This window comes from Coturnix japonica, chromosome 3 (assembly GCF_054131305.1).
Source record: "Coturnix japonica strain WE chromosome 3, WE-NBRP24, whole genome shotgun sequence".
Taxonomy (NCBI): domain Eukaryota; kingdom Metazoa; phylum Chordata; class Aves; order Galliformes; family Phasianidae; genus Coturnix; species Coturnix japonica.
Genome location: NC_140665.1, coordinates 6,980,040 through 6,996,409, shown reverse-complemented (window position 1 = coordinate 6,996,409; position 16,370 = coordinate 6,980,040). Strand labels below are relative to the sequence as shown.

The following is a 16,370-nucleotide window of genomic DNA, read 5'->3' as shown; positions in this document are numbered from 1 at the left end:
CTTCTGCCTGCTCTTTCGGGGAGACTCAGGCCTGACTTATGATACCTTCTCCCCCCGAGTGGTTATAGAATTTAACATGCTCTTTCCTCTAGCAAAACCTTCGCTCTTCTGGCTAAAGTTGCATCTACAAGCAGCTCAATAAAGTAAATTAGTCCAAGGGGAAAAAAAACAACAAAAAATCTCACAACAAAAACAAAGCAAGCCAGTTTGATACCTAAGGCAGAAGCAGACAATATTTGTGGGAGAAGAGGAAGCTCTGGCATGCACCTCCGAACAAAAGGGAACAAGTGGTCTTTACTCAGAGAGCAGCTTCCTATTAAGACTCAGTCCTTCGTACATTATGCCTTTCATCCCCACTCAACCACAAAATGATTTTGCTGTAGGAAATACAATGGCCGAAAAAGATTTACATTGAAAGAATCTTTAATAATAAACTGTTGCAGATCTGCCTACTTCCCCGTGATTTATAATACAATAAACATCGGATTCTATTAAGTCTCATGCACTGAAGACATGCACTGAAAAACCGAATATGAAAGAGCTCAATTCTTCCCATCTCCAGTACCATAATAGTGAAATGAGCATGTATAAATGTGCTAAGAGTATCTCTTTGCATCTTTTATAGCTTGTGTGTATTAATCTGTAAAGCTTATTAAGAAAGTCATTGCTATGCAAAGCAGCACCCAATCTCTTTCTCTTGCTTTTCAACAGAGTGCAGTGTTTAGCCAATAGGACCGGTCCCCTGCCCCTCATTCTGCATTCATAACATGCAACATTTGCACAATGTATCTCTCAAAGGCTGCTGAATAGAAAGCCTTAATACTCATGTAAACAACTGCAAACCAATTACTTAATGAATCAGGCCCACACATAATGAGGTGCCAGACAAAGAGCTATAAATGCATTTTTGCGCCCAAGCCTCCGCTTTAAAGTAAAATCCCTCAGCTGTAGTTTGGGCTTAACTGGCACATCATAATTATTGTCTCCAGGACATCAGAGGAAGCCATTTTTTTTTATTTAGGTCCAGCAGGGTCTTTTTCGAGGTCACTCATCAGCTCAGTGACAAAACAGAGCAAAGAAGAATTTATAAAAAGTACCACAGCAGTACTACACAGTTATGTTTATTCTCAAGTAGTGGGTTTCGAGACCACTTGTAAAAGCAATAAAGCACGAGAAGTGACTGCACTAAGTGGAGAGCTCACATGTGAGCGGCCAAGAAATTTCACTGCGTCCTGAGCGCAAAGCAGCACCCAGACGCTGCCACCGCGCTTCCTTCACCGCTCCTGCCTTGCTACCTCTGTGCAAAGTCCCCACATCAAGCAGCCAAAACAAGCAGTGCTCAGAAACTTCACATTGCAAAGGGAGGATTGCTTTCCTATGCATTTTGAGCTGCTGTAAGACTGGTTGTTTTTTAAAGGAGCACCGTCGTGTACCAGTGCACTTACTGCTGCTCAGCGCCAGAAGGCATGAAGCTACAGGGCAGAGTGATGCTAAAATCTATCACAAGTGAGAATTAAAAAGAGCATTAAAGAAAAGGACATCATCTGAAAAACCACAGAAGACGCCAAACAGTACCCAGGGTTTATTAATTAAACAGTTGTCATCATTAATTCTGTGTATTTTACATGCTTATTTAGGTGCTTATGCACATATTTAGGTGCTTAACAGAAATATTGTAAGCAAGTTTCCCAGGGCTCTGTCCTCTGCCTGCTGTCCTGGGCTTCTGTGAATGACTAAATATAGCATTTCAAAATTCATCTACAGGGAAACCCTTAAACTTCCTGACATCAAGCATTATAATTCGGAATCTCATTCTCAAGCAAAAAGAGTTCCAAGAAAATAGATTGAAAAATAAAGAGGAAAAAATAAATAAATCAGAGTTGGAGTCACGAGACCTAATCCTAAACAAAAGCACAAACATCCTTCATCAGTAAGTTATTACAGCCTGTCTTTATGAACCGTACTGAAGAACTGCAGGAAGATCGTGTTTTAATTCAGAAGGCGGAACAAAACTTGCCAAATCAGAATAGCGGTCTGCGTCAAAACTGGCCTCATCAATAACAATACAAAGAAAGCACAGAAAGATATCAATGTCTTATCAGTAGGATGAGTTAGAAATTTATCAGGATGCTTTAAAGTCTTTTCCTGAGTGCTATTAATGGCTGTCTTCAGCTGAGGAGCCACGCAACAGCAGAGCCCACTTGCAAGGCTGTTCTAATAAGAGCAGATAAGAATCTAAAGCCAAGCCAATATTTCATGAGATGGCTGTGCTATATCCTATTTTCTGCCGCTGCTTGACCACTAATTTGATTGTCGCTGTTTGATTACCGTTACACGCCCATGAAGAACACAGGGAATATCTGACACTGCTCAGGGACCCAAAGCAAAGTACTGCAGCGCTGAAAATAAAGAGGTGGTTTTTGTCTGTTTGTGTTTAAAATCAAATAAACAGCATCCTTTAGGTAACTACAAGGCCATCAATTAAACACAGTCAGTGCGAAAGCAAGACAGACATGCTGTAAATATCCCAGTATCAAAACAAGAGGGGGAAAAAACCCCCACCAACCTGCAGACTGGGAAAAGCATGATCCAGTTACAACTAGTTTACATCTCAGCTACACTGAGAAGAAACCCATCACTTTATTTCTTGAAGACTTTATGTTTTCTGTCTGCCCTTTTCCTGACAACTTCTATTGTCTGGCCTCTGAGTAGCCCTACTGAGAGCAGCTGTACACGCTAATTTGTGGTTCACTGAGATGTCAATTGAGTCTTAAAATGAGAAAACAACAGCTGCAAAACAATACTTGGCTTTGGTGCAAATATTTTCTAAGGTGTAACAGAGTTTAAGTTGTTTTATTAGATAAACATAAATACAAGCCTTAACCTGAGATCGAGTAAAAATCATCAGACATTCAGTCACATTCTGCAGGCATTTCTCATTCCACTGAAACATTTCAAATGTTAAATCCTTAAATAACTTTACCTTGAGAGGTCACCGCTTCTTTCACTGGATGAACTCCTTTCGGAGCACATTTCTTGGCTTTCTTTCACTTCGGAACCATTATTTCCAATAACACAACCTGCTAAGTGAAAAACACAGAGTATAAATGTTCTAACAGCAGATCTGAAGACATCACAGCTGCTGTTCTCAGTGAGGGTGAATTCTGATGGTATTTTTCTGCAAGCTGCAAAATGAACATAAAGAAAGAAAGAAAAAAAAAAGCATCTACACATCTTGCAGCATCTATCAGTACCAACTCAGAATAAGTATTTAGAAAAGCACGCAGGAGTATTGGCAGCAACATTGGCAGCAGCTGCATGGAGCGAGCACTGCTTGGGCCAGGTGCTTCTGGCATGGAGAGGCCAAGGCTGTCTGCACAGATGGACGGAGGAGCCCTCATCCCTGGGCAAGGATGCAGCAATGGCTGCACACCTCGAGATATTTTGTTCACCATGGTGAAGATGAGTTAAAGGAATATAGAAAACAAGTCTCCTTTAATATCACTTCAGTGATCTGATGATGGCTTCTTGTGAACCCAGAAACGTTGGTGTGTTTTGACCTATTCTAGAACAAAAGAGCAAACACTGGGTTTAAGAACTGTATTGCATCACACATCAACTTTAAGCAAAACTTCAAGGATTTACGTTTTTTCTTCATTTTCTTTCTAATCCTTAAGTTCTAATTTGCTTGCCTTAATCAGGAAGGGCTACTTTCATTCTCCTCCCCTTTAAATGCATTAGTTCACATTAACGTCTCTTAATACTATTTGATACACGAGTATTTTTAACCATTCACTTTCAAATAGAGAGCTACATTCAGGAGACACAAACCTTATATTTTTTATGATTTAACAGTCAATCATTCCCAAATCTTTTATCCACACTTTCCTTTACTTCCTCCCTGTTCTATGCATCTCATTCCCATTCTGTATGGACTGATTTAAGAAAGTAAATAGATTAAATTCTTTCATTGGGATGGTACAATTGCTCACCTCTGTGTTTATTTCCATAGACCGTGATGCTTAAGTACAAATCATCCCACTTTACAAGGTTACTTTGCACTACAAATTATAACTGGGACACAACGAGACCTCTACATACACGTATCTCTACAGATGTGACTGAAATGCTAAGCAAGCCCAGACCATGGAGGAATTCCAGGATGCAAGACTGGCAGTAGCTCAGAGCTGCAGACTGGGTGACGCAGGCATGCACTGAGAAAGCACTTACCATAAAGGAACCAGTATTTGTGTTTGTTTGCACATGACTTCAGGAAAGTAAAAATAATAATAAAATAATCTAACTCAGTGTAATCAGTTCAAAACCTCTAGAAATTGCTTTTGACTCCAACACCGCTCTTCAGGAGGACAACAAACATCTGGGCTTCTACCAGAGTGGTTGCATTACCATAGGGATCCCACTGGGCCTGCACCACCCTTACATCAAATGGGAGCACGACCTACTTGTTCTTCACCTTTGAGACCCTCTGGAGCCTAGCTTTGCCCTGTCTGTCAATTATAAAACAATACTGAGCTATCAATCCCCACATCTGCCTAAGTTACATCAGACTTCTAGCCAATTAGTCCAACTGTTCCTCTCAAGCCTGTATGAGTCTGCTTACACACCCACATCAATGGGGAACCCTTCCAAGCCCACCAACTCACCTTTAAAGCTGAGCTTGGTATTTCATCTGGGTTGTGATACCTATAAAGCATCCAAGGAACTTTAAGCACTCAGTGCACCGAGCTCTTGCCTCATCTCCACACCTCAACAATGTGCCTGCATTGTAGCAGAAGAGACTGCCAAGTGGAAAGAGGCACTGCTTTATGATTCCCTTCAGCCAGTTCAAATGGTGATAAAGCATGAGGGCTGCTCTGAAAGTAATGTTGTGATGCTACGTTATGATGTTGGCCCATGATGCCAGAGGCAGATGTTGGTGGTACAGTAGAGGTTGAACTTTCCCACCAACATCTCATCATGTGTTGTTGCTGTGTGGCAGATGGCAGCAGAGGGGCACTGTGATAGAGTGGTGTCTGACATGGAAGTGCAGATGAAGCCAAGGTGTGTCACTGAATTCCTCCATGCAGAAAAAAGAATGGCACCACTGACATTCATCAGTGCTTGCTGAACACAGACAGGGACCAAAGAGTAGATGAGCACAGGGAGATGGGTGGTGCATTTCAACAGTGGTGACAGTGATGTGATAGACAAGCCAGGTTATGGATGGCAGCATGCAGGTTCCTGCAGGCTACTGGCAAATATGCACAGCTAATGGTGGTGACTGTTGAAAAACTGTTATGTAGCTGCAAACGTGCTTTATCAAACAGTGTTACTGTGCCCTCTACAGCTGTTGTAGTTTCCTTAGAAATAAATAGGAGGCATTATTTTCAGAGCAATCCACATATTTTGGAGCTCCCCAGCTCCATGCTATAAACATGGTGTTTGGTATTTACTCCATGGACAGCCAGTGCCTACTGCACAGACACAACTGAAAAAGCTTGATAAAACAGCCTTTAAGCTCAAACCGGGACGTTAATAATGAAAAGTTCTTAATCCAATTGTTCAAGCAATACTGCCAGAGAAGGGAAGCTGTTTTGCCACAGATGACACAGCTCTCCTTACATCTTTTTCCCCAGTGTATTCTTCCTTCCACTCAGAATTAGCGAAGGATCTGAGATACCACTATTAATTAAAAACACTCCACACTTTTCAACTTGGAATTAATTGTGCAGTCTGTGTGGGTCAAAGCAGCTTTCATGTCAGCTTTTACAATTTTGTTCCAAACAAAATGGGTGTATTTTTCTTCATTAGCCACCAGTTCCAGGAAAAACTGCCATGGTTGCATAATGACACGCTGTTATTTTGTTCTGTTGAACAGCTGAAATGATCTTTGACCCAGAACTGTACCAGAGCAGAACCAGGAAGAAGATATCTTCTCCAAGCACTGCCCTATGGCCAAGGTTTCAGTGTTAATCAATGTTCAGCCTTTGTGACAAGAAAGTGATGCGATGTAACCTTCTGCAAAGAGAGAAGGCTCCTGGTTGTGTATTTACAGTGTTGCTAACTGTACTACCTGAGAAAAAAAGCCACACTTTTTGACCATCAAAACCAGCATCTCTGCTATGCTTAAAGCCCTTTGCTCTGCAGGGAGGGGAAAGAAGGGCAACTGGAATGCCAACTTTAAGCTATCAAGAGCAATTAGTCATTATTTCCAATAACAGTCAAGAATCACATATGTAAACACAAGTAGCTGGAGGGCAAATGATCCCTGCACCTTTGCAAGCTCAACTCAGACACAGATCTGTACCTCCCTTGTATGCAAGTGAGTATTCCACAAAAAGGAACTTTGACTTTTCTGTGTACTTTTGGCAACAATCAAATAGTTAGCAGCTTGGGTATTTCAGCTGTCACTACACTACAAAGTTAATAATGCCTTGAAAAGAATATTATCAGGATCAGCTGAGCCTGCAAGCTGTGTAGTTTTAGTTACCTTGGCAATATTTATTATATTCACATTCAGGAGTGCTGCTCGGTCCAGGCTACCACGCTGCTAGCTGTGGCACGAAAATAGGGAACTAACAATAGCTCCTGCCCAGAGGAACTTCAAATCTGAACAGCCTCCTCCACCACATTAACACTAATTACGGCACTTGCTGATCATCCACAAAGAGCCATCTGGGATTAAACATAGGATATCGGCTGCCTTGCCACTGCCAGAACACAAACAGCCACTGTGCAAACCTCTGCCTTGGGACCAGAGGCTTGAGTGATTCCTACACACAGCTTTTATACGTGCTGATTTCCCTTGTGATAAAGCAGAAAACTTGCTTACAGGGAGAGGATAAAGGCTACCTGCGAATCTGATAGATGCATGTGCTCTTCTGATAAAAGGAGGCGATAGGAGGATGAGCAAACAGATAAAAAGATCTCCACATTAAGAGTGAGCAGAACTCTGCAGTGGCCAGTAGCCAGAAGGAGGTCAAATACCAACAAATATTGCCCCTGCTTTCCTTTGAACGAAGAAAGGATAGAACACTCTCAGCATAACAATACACCAATGCATGATGCTGCCCTCTCAAGAGGGTACACACCTGATGACCAGAGGGCTCATGGAATCCTGATGGTGCAAGCCATCCCAGTGAGAGCACTTCCAAAAGTTGCTCCCTCCATTTGAAGACTGAACAAAGCTTTACACTCAGAATTCACAACAGAAGCACTTAAGACATCTTCCCCAAACTTACTTAAGTTGAGCAGTGTAAAATATCACCTGTTGGAGAATGTAATCCAAACTAATTTAAGCAAAACATACAATTTGATGCTGTGCCAAGGCACTTCTGTCAAACCAACAGTGATTAATCATGTATAGATGAACTTCTTTTATTTTTTGGCAACAGCAGCTTGTAATGGATTGATATCAAATGAAGCAAAACGTTGGGTAGACTTAATAATGCTTTGTTAGCACACTCCAAGTGGAAACTCAGGACCCTTTCAAGTCCAACTCAAAGAAGGACCACACGGGGAATGATGTGTGGGCGTGGGAAACGTGTTGGTAGGATTACTGGCTCGTTAGAGGTGACCTAAAAAGGAAAACAGAATTGGTTTTGTGCCCTTTCATGTCTCCCTATGATACGTGAGAAGGACCGTTTTATTATTATATACATACACACATGTATGTTTTTAATACTATTATTATCCTCTAGAGGGTTTTTCCTCGTTTCTTCATTAGAGATTTTTCTACCTGGAGTAGAAATGCCTGATGAGCAGAGAAGTAACGCCATTTTTATTCCAGTACTTTACAGCTTCAGCATCTATTTAAATCAAAGACATAAATAGGAAGAGAATCTGTTTTTGTTGAAGGTTTAACAAACATACTCCTTCACTTAAACCAGCAGTTTCCTACTCATGAGACATTTAAACCATCATCTGCAAAACCCAAAATAATGGATTTTATCATTTTTAATCTCCCATCACTTGCCTACCTGAGGAACAGGTGAAAGGCAAACCATTTTGTTATGTGTCTTCCCAAGATAAAAAAAAAACAAAGCATCCAGCAGGAGAAGCAGAATGGATCCATATACACTCCTCTATCCTTAAGCAGTTTCAGGAACAGCAAGGTTGCCACTAATAAAATGTAAGTGAGATCATAGGCTGAACGGTACCTTACACAACACAAAACTCTTTTTGAAGTCTCTCAGTACAACGTGGCTCTGCAGGATTAAGAAGGGGCTCTATGAAGGAAATCATCTTGAAGTAGAAGCTGGTACAAGGTGGATCAATCTTGAGCCCTGAGCTAACAGCAGGCTTGGAAAGAAAGAAATCTTTATTGCCACAAACAGAAATATTTACAGAATATTAAAATATAGTATGTGGTTTTGTTGTGTTCCCCCCTGCCCTGTAACAGAACAAAAAAAGAATAAACCAGAACTATAGATGCACCTGTGAATTCCTATTGGGAAAGACTCTCAGCTCTCACAATGAAGTCTGGGAGCATTGAGGTTTTGACAATGTTTAAATCAAAACTTACAGCCCTTAAGGGATGCAGTAAGCACTGAAAATAAATGGAGTTTATACCCATTATATATACAAAATATGTATATATAAATTAAACAAAACGATCGTGTGTAGCAGACCATCTAAAGACAAAAAACTAAACCCCACACAAGTCATTGGAGCCCCAAAGGCAAGGCTGAACAATTTCAGTGCTGCAGGGCTTGTAATGGTGAGCACAAGTCAGAGAGTGACAGGCGGGGAGAAAGAACAAGAAGCCTGGAGAAGATGATGGGCTGAAGATGAATCGTGGCTAAAAGGAGCAACTTTGCTTTCAAGTGAAATATGAAAAGCTTCACTCCTAGAGACAACAAGAATGCTGGCCACTGCAAACATGCTGCCAAAAAAAAAGTACCTAATAAAGCAGATTCAAGAAGAAAGCATTTGTAACTTCAGTTACCATTTGCAGTAGGAGGAGTTTCTCAGCACTTTTACAATTAGGAAATATCGGTACTTGCACATCTGTTCCATGAGAAGCTATGAGAGTGATGCGGTTCAGCTCTAGACCAGCTGCAGCCCAGCCTGAGAGCCATGTTCCTAGAAGGAATTGCCAATATGGAAAAGCTGCTGGGCTTCATGGCTTAAAACAGCCATGCTATGTCCTGAATCCAGCATGGGTAGAAGCAAGCCAGGAGCCTGGGCAGCTACACACGTCCAAATTCAAGCCTCTGTTCTCCCTTAAAAAATAAAAACACATCTGCGATGGCATTAATTAGAAGAAGCCACCATTCCTCTCACTGTTCTTGCTGGTGATGTCTGCAGATGACAAAGCTTAAACCAAAATCCTCTTAAATCACAGACAAAATCAGAACAGTCCCAAATTCTGCCAAACCTCTGATGAATTTTCAAGTAAGTGTGCTTTATATCAGGAGAACCATTTAAGTGGCCTGTGTGCTTTTAATTCACCCCCCCAAAAAATAATGCTAATCGGCGCAGCTCATGTTTTACAATGTGCAACTGAAGGACATTTTAAGCAGCAAGAAAAACGAAAGCGTGTTGCCCTCAAAGCCTCAGAGAAAGCAAAAATATTCTAAGTTTTATGTGGCTAACACAGTAATATTATAGCTGCAGTATAATTCCGGGATACGAGAAGCACGTTTTTATATTTCAGCTGCAAATTAGGCTCAAAAAGCAGTGGAGGAAAACCTCCATAGAGAAATGAATTGCCCTCCGATAGACAGGCTATTTTTAAGTCGTAAAACAGCAGGAAAGCAACAGCAAGCGCTGTATAAACAGATGCCCTCGCACCTTTCTGTCGGAGTACACACCTGCATCAATAAACAGTTAGCCAAACATGCCCATTTATAAGGAAGCAGCCCACGACTTTGCAAAATATCAGGCAAAAGCAAATTGAGACTTATTGCAAAAAGCTCTGCCCGGAATACTAACGCGTTATTGATACTTCACAACGCAAGGATCCTAAGCCAGCCTAATGCATCTGCTGCGGGGAGATCTGAACATGGCTTGATAAAACCTTATTGCTCAAAATTTGGTGTTATCAGGCAGCTTTTGTAACGGAGGCAAAAGCACAGCTTCCTGTCTAGCGGGATTTTTCCCCCACGCTTATTCTAATGATACACATTCAATTACGAGAGAAAAGAAAAGAATCAAATCAGAAACATCTGTAGTTTGCCATATAATTACTGGATCTTCCCCACGGAGACTGACCTCTGTAACACCGATACGAGGACCTGAAAGGCTCAATGACGGGATATTCGCACGGTTTAAATGTGTAACATGATTACAAGGAATTAAATAGGCACCGTTATTTTCCATCTTGGTTTACGTGAAGATGAGTGCGTACTTTATGATCCCGCGTTTAATCTTTGTGCTCAGTATGTAGGAGCTGAATTTACTCACTATTAGCGGACCCAAGCCCCTAAAAATGCTGTGTTTTGATTATATAATAAAGTTGAATACCACATTTGAGGTTAATATGCAGCCATTACTTTTACCTGTAATAGGAATCTTTCCTACCACGCTTTCTTCCCCGCTCTCATCTTCACACCAGCTTGTGACTTCTGTATGTGAACACACCATAATGAAACCCATTTCAAAGTGGCAGCGATCAGACTGGTTTGTTTTCTTTTAAGCCCTACTCCCTTTAATTTCTCACTTTTGTTATCTCTTATTTATTGATCTAAACTATCCATTACCGTTCTTAAAAGAGTCGCCTACTGTGAACTTTACTCGAATGCGGAGCTGCTGTGTCTCTGTAGCTCCCAGAGAAAAGGAAAAGCTAACCAAATGTCTTAAATAATTTAAGACCCAATGGGATTTCAGAAACAAACAGCCAACAGTAACTCTGCGATCTTGTCCAGCAGCCCGACAGCCACGGCATAGATCATACCCACCGCTGAAAATTAGTTTAAATCAAAGTCTCAGTCTCCTCCGTGGATAAAAGTGGCGTGGATTTAGGGGGCCTAAATCAGTTTGTTTACATGTGCTGTGTGAAGAGCGTTGCAACCTAATTGCCTGTCTCTTCTGGACTTTGATGTGAGGGATGCTCTGAGAGCAGGCTGAGCAAGTTCCCATCACCAGTTACTACACAGCACTAATACATTACTTCCTTATCTGAAGAAATTAACTGGATTTTCACAAACATCCACCTTCTAAGAATGGTACTGCACACCTCTCTTAGCACCAACCCTTTCACAGAGGAAAATCTGCTCTGCATTCCAGCTTCATAAAAAAACCAAACCAAAGCACAGCTAAGATATCACACCATTTCTAAACAGCAGGCATTTTCAATATACACCTATGCATAGGGAACCTATAACTGCCACAAGGTTTGATTTTCTAACTCAATTGAGAAAAATAGTCCCAGTACATAGAGTTCACATTATGAAGTAACAAGAATGACCAAAATACTGAGATGTTTAAGGCAATCACCAGAAGCTCGTTACAAATATTAATTCCCGGTAGCTCTAACAAAGTCCCTGGCAGATTCGGATGGAAAACACACTTATATCTCCCAGCAGAGCTTGGTGGCAGCTCAGAGCACACAGACAGAGCTTTTAGCACTTGTTACCTTGTTTTCCTATGCTGTCGAGCCACGGAACATGTTTTGCCTGCTCCATTTCCCTGCCGTCATTTGGGATCGATGGCAAGCTGTAAGATGATTCATTACTCTGAACAGATGACCTATCTCCACACTCTTCTGCAAGGACCTCTCTCAGCAGCGGTGGAGCCTGCAGCATTAAAAAATAAAAACAAGCACAGCCCTATTATTCTGAGTCTCGAGAGGCAACGGTTTCCAACGTACATTTAGGCTAATCTATACTTCACAGAGTAATCTGCTTGCAGGGTATTTCTGCTAGATGCTGAATTACCTCTGAGTTAAATCAGTGCTAGCACAGGTACTGCATTCTGCCTTTGAGTAACATAAAATTGGAATTCTTCTTTTGCTAACTAGGTTTTCTGGAAGTTGCGGTCTGTGCTACATGTACCCACTGCAAGCACAAGAGACTAAATAAAAAGTTTCCCTTTTCTCATTTTGGGTACAGCAGTAAGGCAAGTTAGCACGCATTGCCAGCAACAGCTGCAACAAAAACCACCACCAAGGTCAATGAAGCTGAAGCCAGAAGATCCAATCTGACATCAGCTTCTGATAGACTCGACTCAGATTTTAACCTGTATTGTCACAGCATGTTCCTCAAGTTCAGTTTCTCCTGTCAGTGTGCAGATCCATGCAGCAGCTCTAGCCTGACCTCTGTTAATTGAATATTACTTTTGATGTCCCCAAAAAACTAAGCAGGAAGTAGATGCTTTTATAGGGAGCAGAACCAAGCGTAAATATGGGCAAGTTATACAGCTTTGGGGGCATTATTCTTTTGTCTTTGTTACTCACAGGGCATCCTTTTGTTTTCCTTCTGTGTCACAAAGTACAGACCTGATTCTTCAAATCTACAAGTTTTTTTTCTCTTATCATCTGTTTAATAAATGAGCCAGCTTTCAGCAACACAAACCAACATCTCAGAGATAATCCCAACTACTTTAACTTCCTCTATTTACGCTTATCTGAGAAACTGGAAAGGCTTTGAGACCAAAACCATGTGGGGCTTGTGAGAAGAGTTTTCTTTCCAGCATCCACCCCCTCCTCATCCACGTTTATTTGGGAGCACATCATGGCAGCATTTAAGTCTCAACTTGCACTGCTGCTGTTCTGTGCTTGGAAATCAGATGTTTCAATGAAGAAAACACATCATTTAACATACATTTAACAGGATAGATTTTCTAAAATATAAAAGTAGATGTTGAAGGGATATGTGTGGGCCACAGTAACGCGTAGCAATAAGCAGATCATTACATATATTTATGCATAAAGCTTGTGTTGCCAAACTTTGACTTAGGAAAAATCTCTGTATAGGATTTTAAATGCATATTTACTATTTATCTGCCACACCAGCAGTTATTTTTCTAATATTATTAAAACAAAAACATTAAAAAAAAGAAAACAACCGAACAGATTGGACTGCTTTGCTAATGTCTCACTAGAAATTAGAGGGGAAAATGTTTGAGGAATATTTTTGCTCTGGTGTTATTTCATATTATATATACACATGTATGTATGTGTATGTACATGTTTTTCTTTCCATGTAAAGGTAATGCATTTCAGGATTACTTGGTTCTTCAGTTTCCCACTTCCTCTGGAAATGATCTCCCTCTTTCCTTTTGCATAGACATAAAGAAGAAAATGTCCAACAAAAATTGAAGTTAGTTTATAAACACCCAGTTAGAGATTAAAAAGAGCACACGTGCAGCTATCTGTAAAATGCCCTGCATATTTAACATACCAAACATAATTCTGTTTCTCTAAAAAGAAAAAAACCCACTATCACTCATGATAAAAAGCTATTAAGCCACAGAGAAAGACAGATGATATAAGCCTCACGATAAATTTGCACCATGGCAAAACGCATTAGCTTCTTAAATCAGTAACAGGCCCAAAGGGTGGAAAAGATGTTGCAATGATCTTTGTGGGCTGCTTTCTTCATGGGGCGAAGCCCACAGACCCATAGAAAATCTAGGTTCTCTCTACAGACACTTCCTAGCCATCTCAAAGATGGATTAATGAGTGCTACTCGCTCATCCTCCCTGGGTATACCCAAGTAATGGGCAGAGCTAAGAGGCACAGGGCTGCTTCACTTTAACTGCATGTGCATTTTAGTCTCTTGCTGCCAATTATTTAGATGCTCATTTACATACATTTATATAGATATACACAGAAACATGCATGTATGTTCATATATCACTCCCTACAACCTGACAGGAGGCTGTGTGAGGTGAGTTGGCCTCCACTCCCAGGGAACAGCAGACATGGGAGAAGAGGGGATGGCCTCACGTTGTGCCAGGGGAGGTTCAGGTTGGCTGTTAGGAATAATTCCTTCTCCCAAAGAGCGATGAGGCAGTGGCACAGCTGCACAGGAGTGGTGGGGTCACTGTCCATGGAGGTGTCCCATGGCCATGGGGATGTGGCACCGAGGGATGTGGGCAGTGGGAATGGTGGGGGTGAGTTGGGGCTGGACAGAATGATTTTAGTGGTCTTCTCCAACCATAATAATTCTATGACTTAACAAACATACTTAAAGCCTCAGGACACATCATCACAGAGGCTCCCTGCACCCCCAAAACTGACCTGGCTTCCTGGTGCCTCCTCACCCGAATCCAGCGTACTGTGTAACACAGGTGCCAGCTTCTCAGTGCACAGGTGCTCATGCTCCTCCACGAAGACAGCGTGGCTGTTCACCAAGGCCTGCAGTGTGGCCACATCTGACTGCTGTCCTGCCTTAGCCCTGGGGAGCTCACAGAGGTCACTGGCCTCCAGGTCTTCCTTCAGACTCCCATCCAGGCTGCAGAAGCTACAAAATAAAGCAAGCGAAAAGTTTATTTAAAGCCCAGAGAGACAGCCAGAATAGGTATGGAGGTCAAGTTCACCTGCAGGCCCTTCCTCAGTTCTCCCTCAGAATCCTCCAACAATTAGGTCTTTATGAGAACCCTACCGTCAGAAGTCTGAAATTTAATTTTAAGCACAACTACAAAGCCCTTCCCAACTTGTGCAATTAGGTGAACAGTGCCACAGAGTGACAGCCAGGGTAACCTGGTCCTACTTTTGTTAACATGGGGGAGGTCGGTGACTTCTTTGCTCTTTTACCCCAAATATATTGTTTTTCCTGTTGTTATTCTGTACCCCGGCAAAACATTATTAGCCACTGAGTGGATGCTCTCCCTCTTGGGAATTTACTGCATATGCAGAGAGCAGGGCTGCAAAAAGTGATAAATTGAGGAACAAGCATTTGTTGGCAGCACCTAGCATCAACTTCACTGCAAATCCTGACTTAGAGAAACAAACAAGTAGAAAATAAACCATCAAAGCAACCCACGGACTTCTTTGGTTTTTTTTCTTTTTTTTTTAAGACTGAAGTGTTTTCCTCTCATATTCCCTCCTCCCAGCTGAGGAGCCAGGCAGCTCCTGTATCCCCAGTCATTTCTTTCCAGCTGTTGGGAAATGGAATATTTCAAAGTCATACAGTATTTGCTGAAAATAATAATAATCATGAATACCTCAGAAAAATAGTGAAACTGCTGTAAATCACAAGGAGGTTCAAATGGTTGCAAGCAGTAAGAGAGGGATCAGGATTTTGCTTTTTCCTTTCATTTATATGAACTATACAGAGCACACAAGCCTGGAAAAGGCATGTTACATCTTCCTACAATGTGCTATTTTCCTTCGATGGTCAAACATCAGCTTCTTTATCCCCATATTCCCTGCAGCATTTCCCCATCAGCTGCTCAGGACATCAACACAGTGGAGCTGGACCTGACACTGAGCTCTGCAGCAGGGAGAACCAAAGCCCTGGAAGGAGGAGTGCTCCATAGTATGGCAGAGCAGGACCTCAGAGAGCTCTTCCTGAAGGTGTACCTCCACAACGACCCAAACACAGACTTCAGCAGTGAAGCAAAGCAGACTGAGCCTTCCCAAGGGTAAATCTGCCCGCTTTGTGTGGCAGTTTCCAGCTCAGGCCTCCAGCAGCACTGAGGATCCTGGCTTCACACTCAGGTTTTTGTGCAGAAGCCGACAGCTACGCAGCCAGCCTCGCTTCATCGACTAAAAGCTCTGCACTATTTTGTAATTACGTTAAGATACAGCAGAAGTTTTGCTTTCTATCAGTCTGTTCAGCAACGGCCAACAATTAAGCGAGAGCTGCTCTGCATTGAGCGGAGTTTCCTAGACATCTGATCAGCTAAACAATGCCAGGGAGATCGCATACACAGTTAAACAGTGCTTTTTCTTCCCCCAAAGTCTTACAAAACCTGTATTTCAGCGGCCAGCTCGTTTCCTATTGTTTCCCTCCCCCTGGGTGGTCCTTCCAGGGTGCCACTTGAGAGGGATACAATAATAAAAAGGGAAGGGGAAGGAAGGGACACCAGCATAAAGAAAAACAAAATGTATGACAATCTGCAGCAGGCTACGGATCAGAGGTCAGCAAACAAGAGGTCCTTCTCTTTTACAGGTTGCTTCCTGGAAACAGTCTGATTAAGCTGACAGCTTGAATTATGTGTTACATTTTGTAATGCACAATCCATCTGTGCTAAGTCCTCTTCAATGCAGCTGAAGCAGCACAGGCATAAGCTCTGCCTTTTTCCACCCCTTCAACACCGGCCTTAAAATAGTCATCATCTTTCTGCACGCTAATTCTCAGAGACCCTTTCCCCATCCATTTTTAAGCCCCGGAATAAAGGGCAGGGTACCCTGAGGAATGCCAAAAGGACAGGGCCCACCAGAGGGGTGAGGCAAAAAACGAACAGACCCGCAGGGCCGG

The 16,370-nt window shown here is 42.0% G+C and overlaps 1 protein-coding gene across 34 annotated transcripts in view; it reads right to left on the bottom strand.

Annotated features, from left to right (window-relative positions):
* KIZ (kizuna centrosomal protein) overlaps nt 1-16,370 on the bottom strand; it is a 38,920-nt gene that overhangs the window by 7,560 nt on the left and 14,990 nt on the right. For 9 of the 34 annotated variants that reach the window (XM_085542486.1, XM_085542505.1, XM_085542474.1 and 6 more), the window contains 4 exons: nt 14,186-14,408; nt 11,579-11,738; nt 10,503-10,568; nt 2,984-3,083 (listed from right to left, as the gene is read on the bottom strand). In XM_085542486.1, the coding sequence (XP_085398612.1) occupies nt 2,984-3,083; nt 10,503-10,568; nt 11,579-11,738; nt 14,186-14,408 (549 nt within the window). Of the gene's footprint in view, nt 1-1,025; nt 2,400-2,983; nt 3,084-8,164; nt 8,302-10,502; nt 10,569-11,578; nt 11,739-14,185; nt 14,409-16,370 lie in introns of those variants that run through there. The other 25 variants (XM_085542496.1, XM_085542502.1, XM_085542509.1 and 22 more) reach the window with 8 other exon arrangements.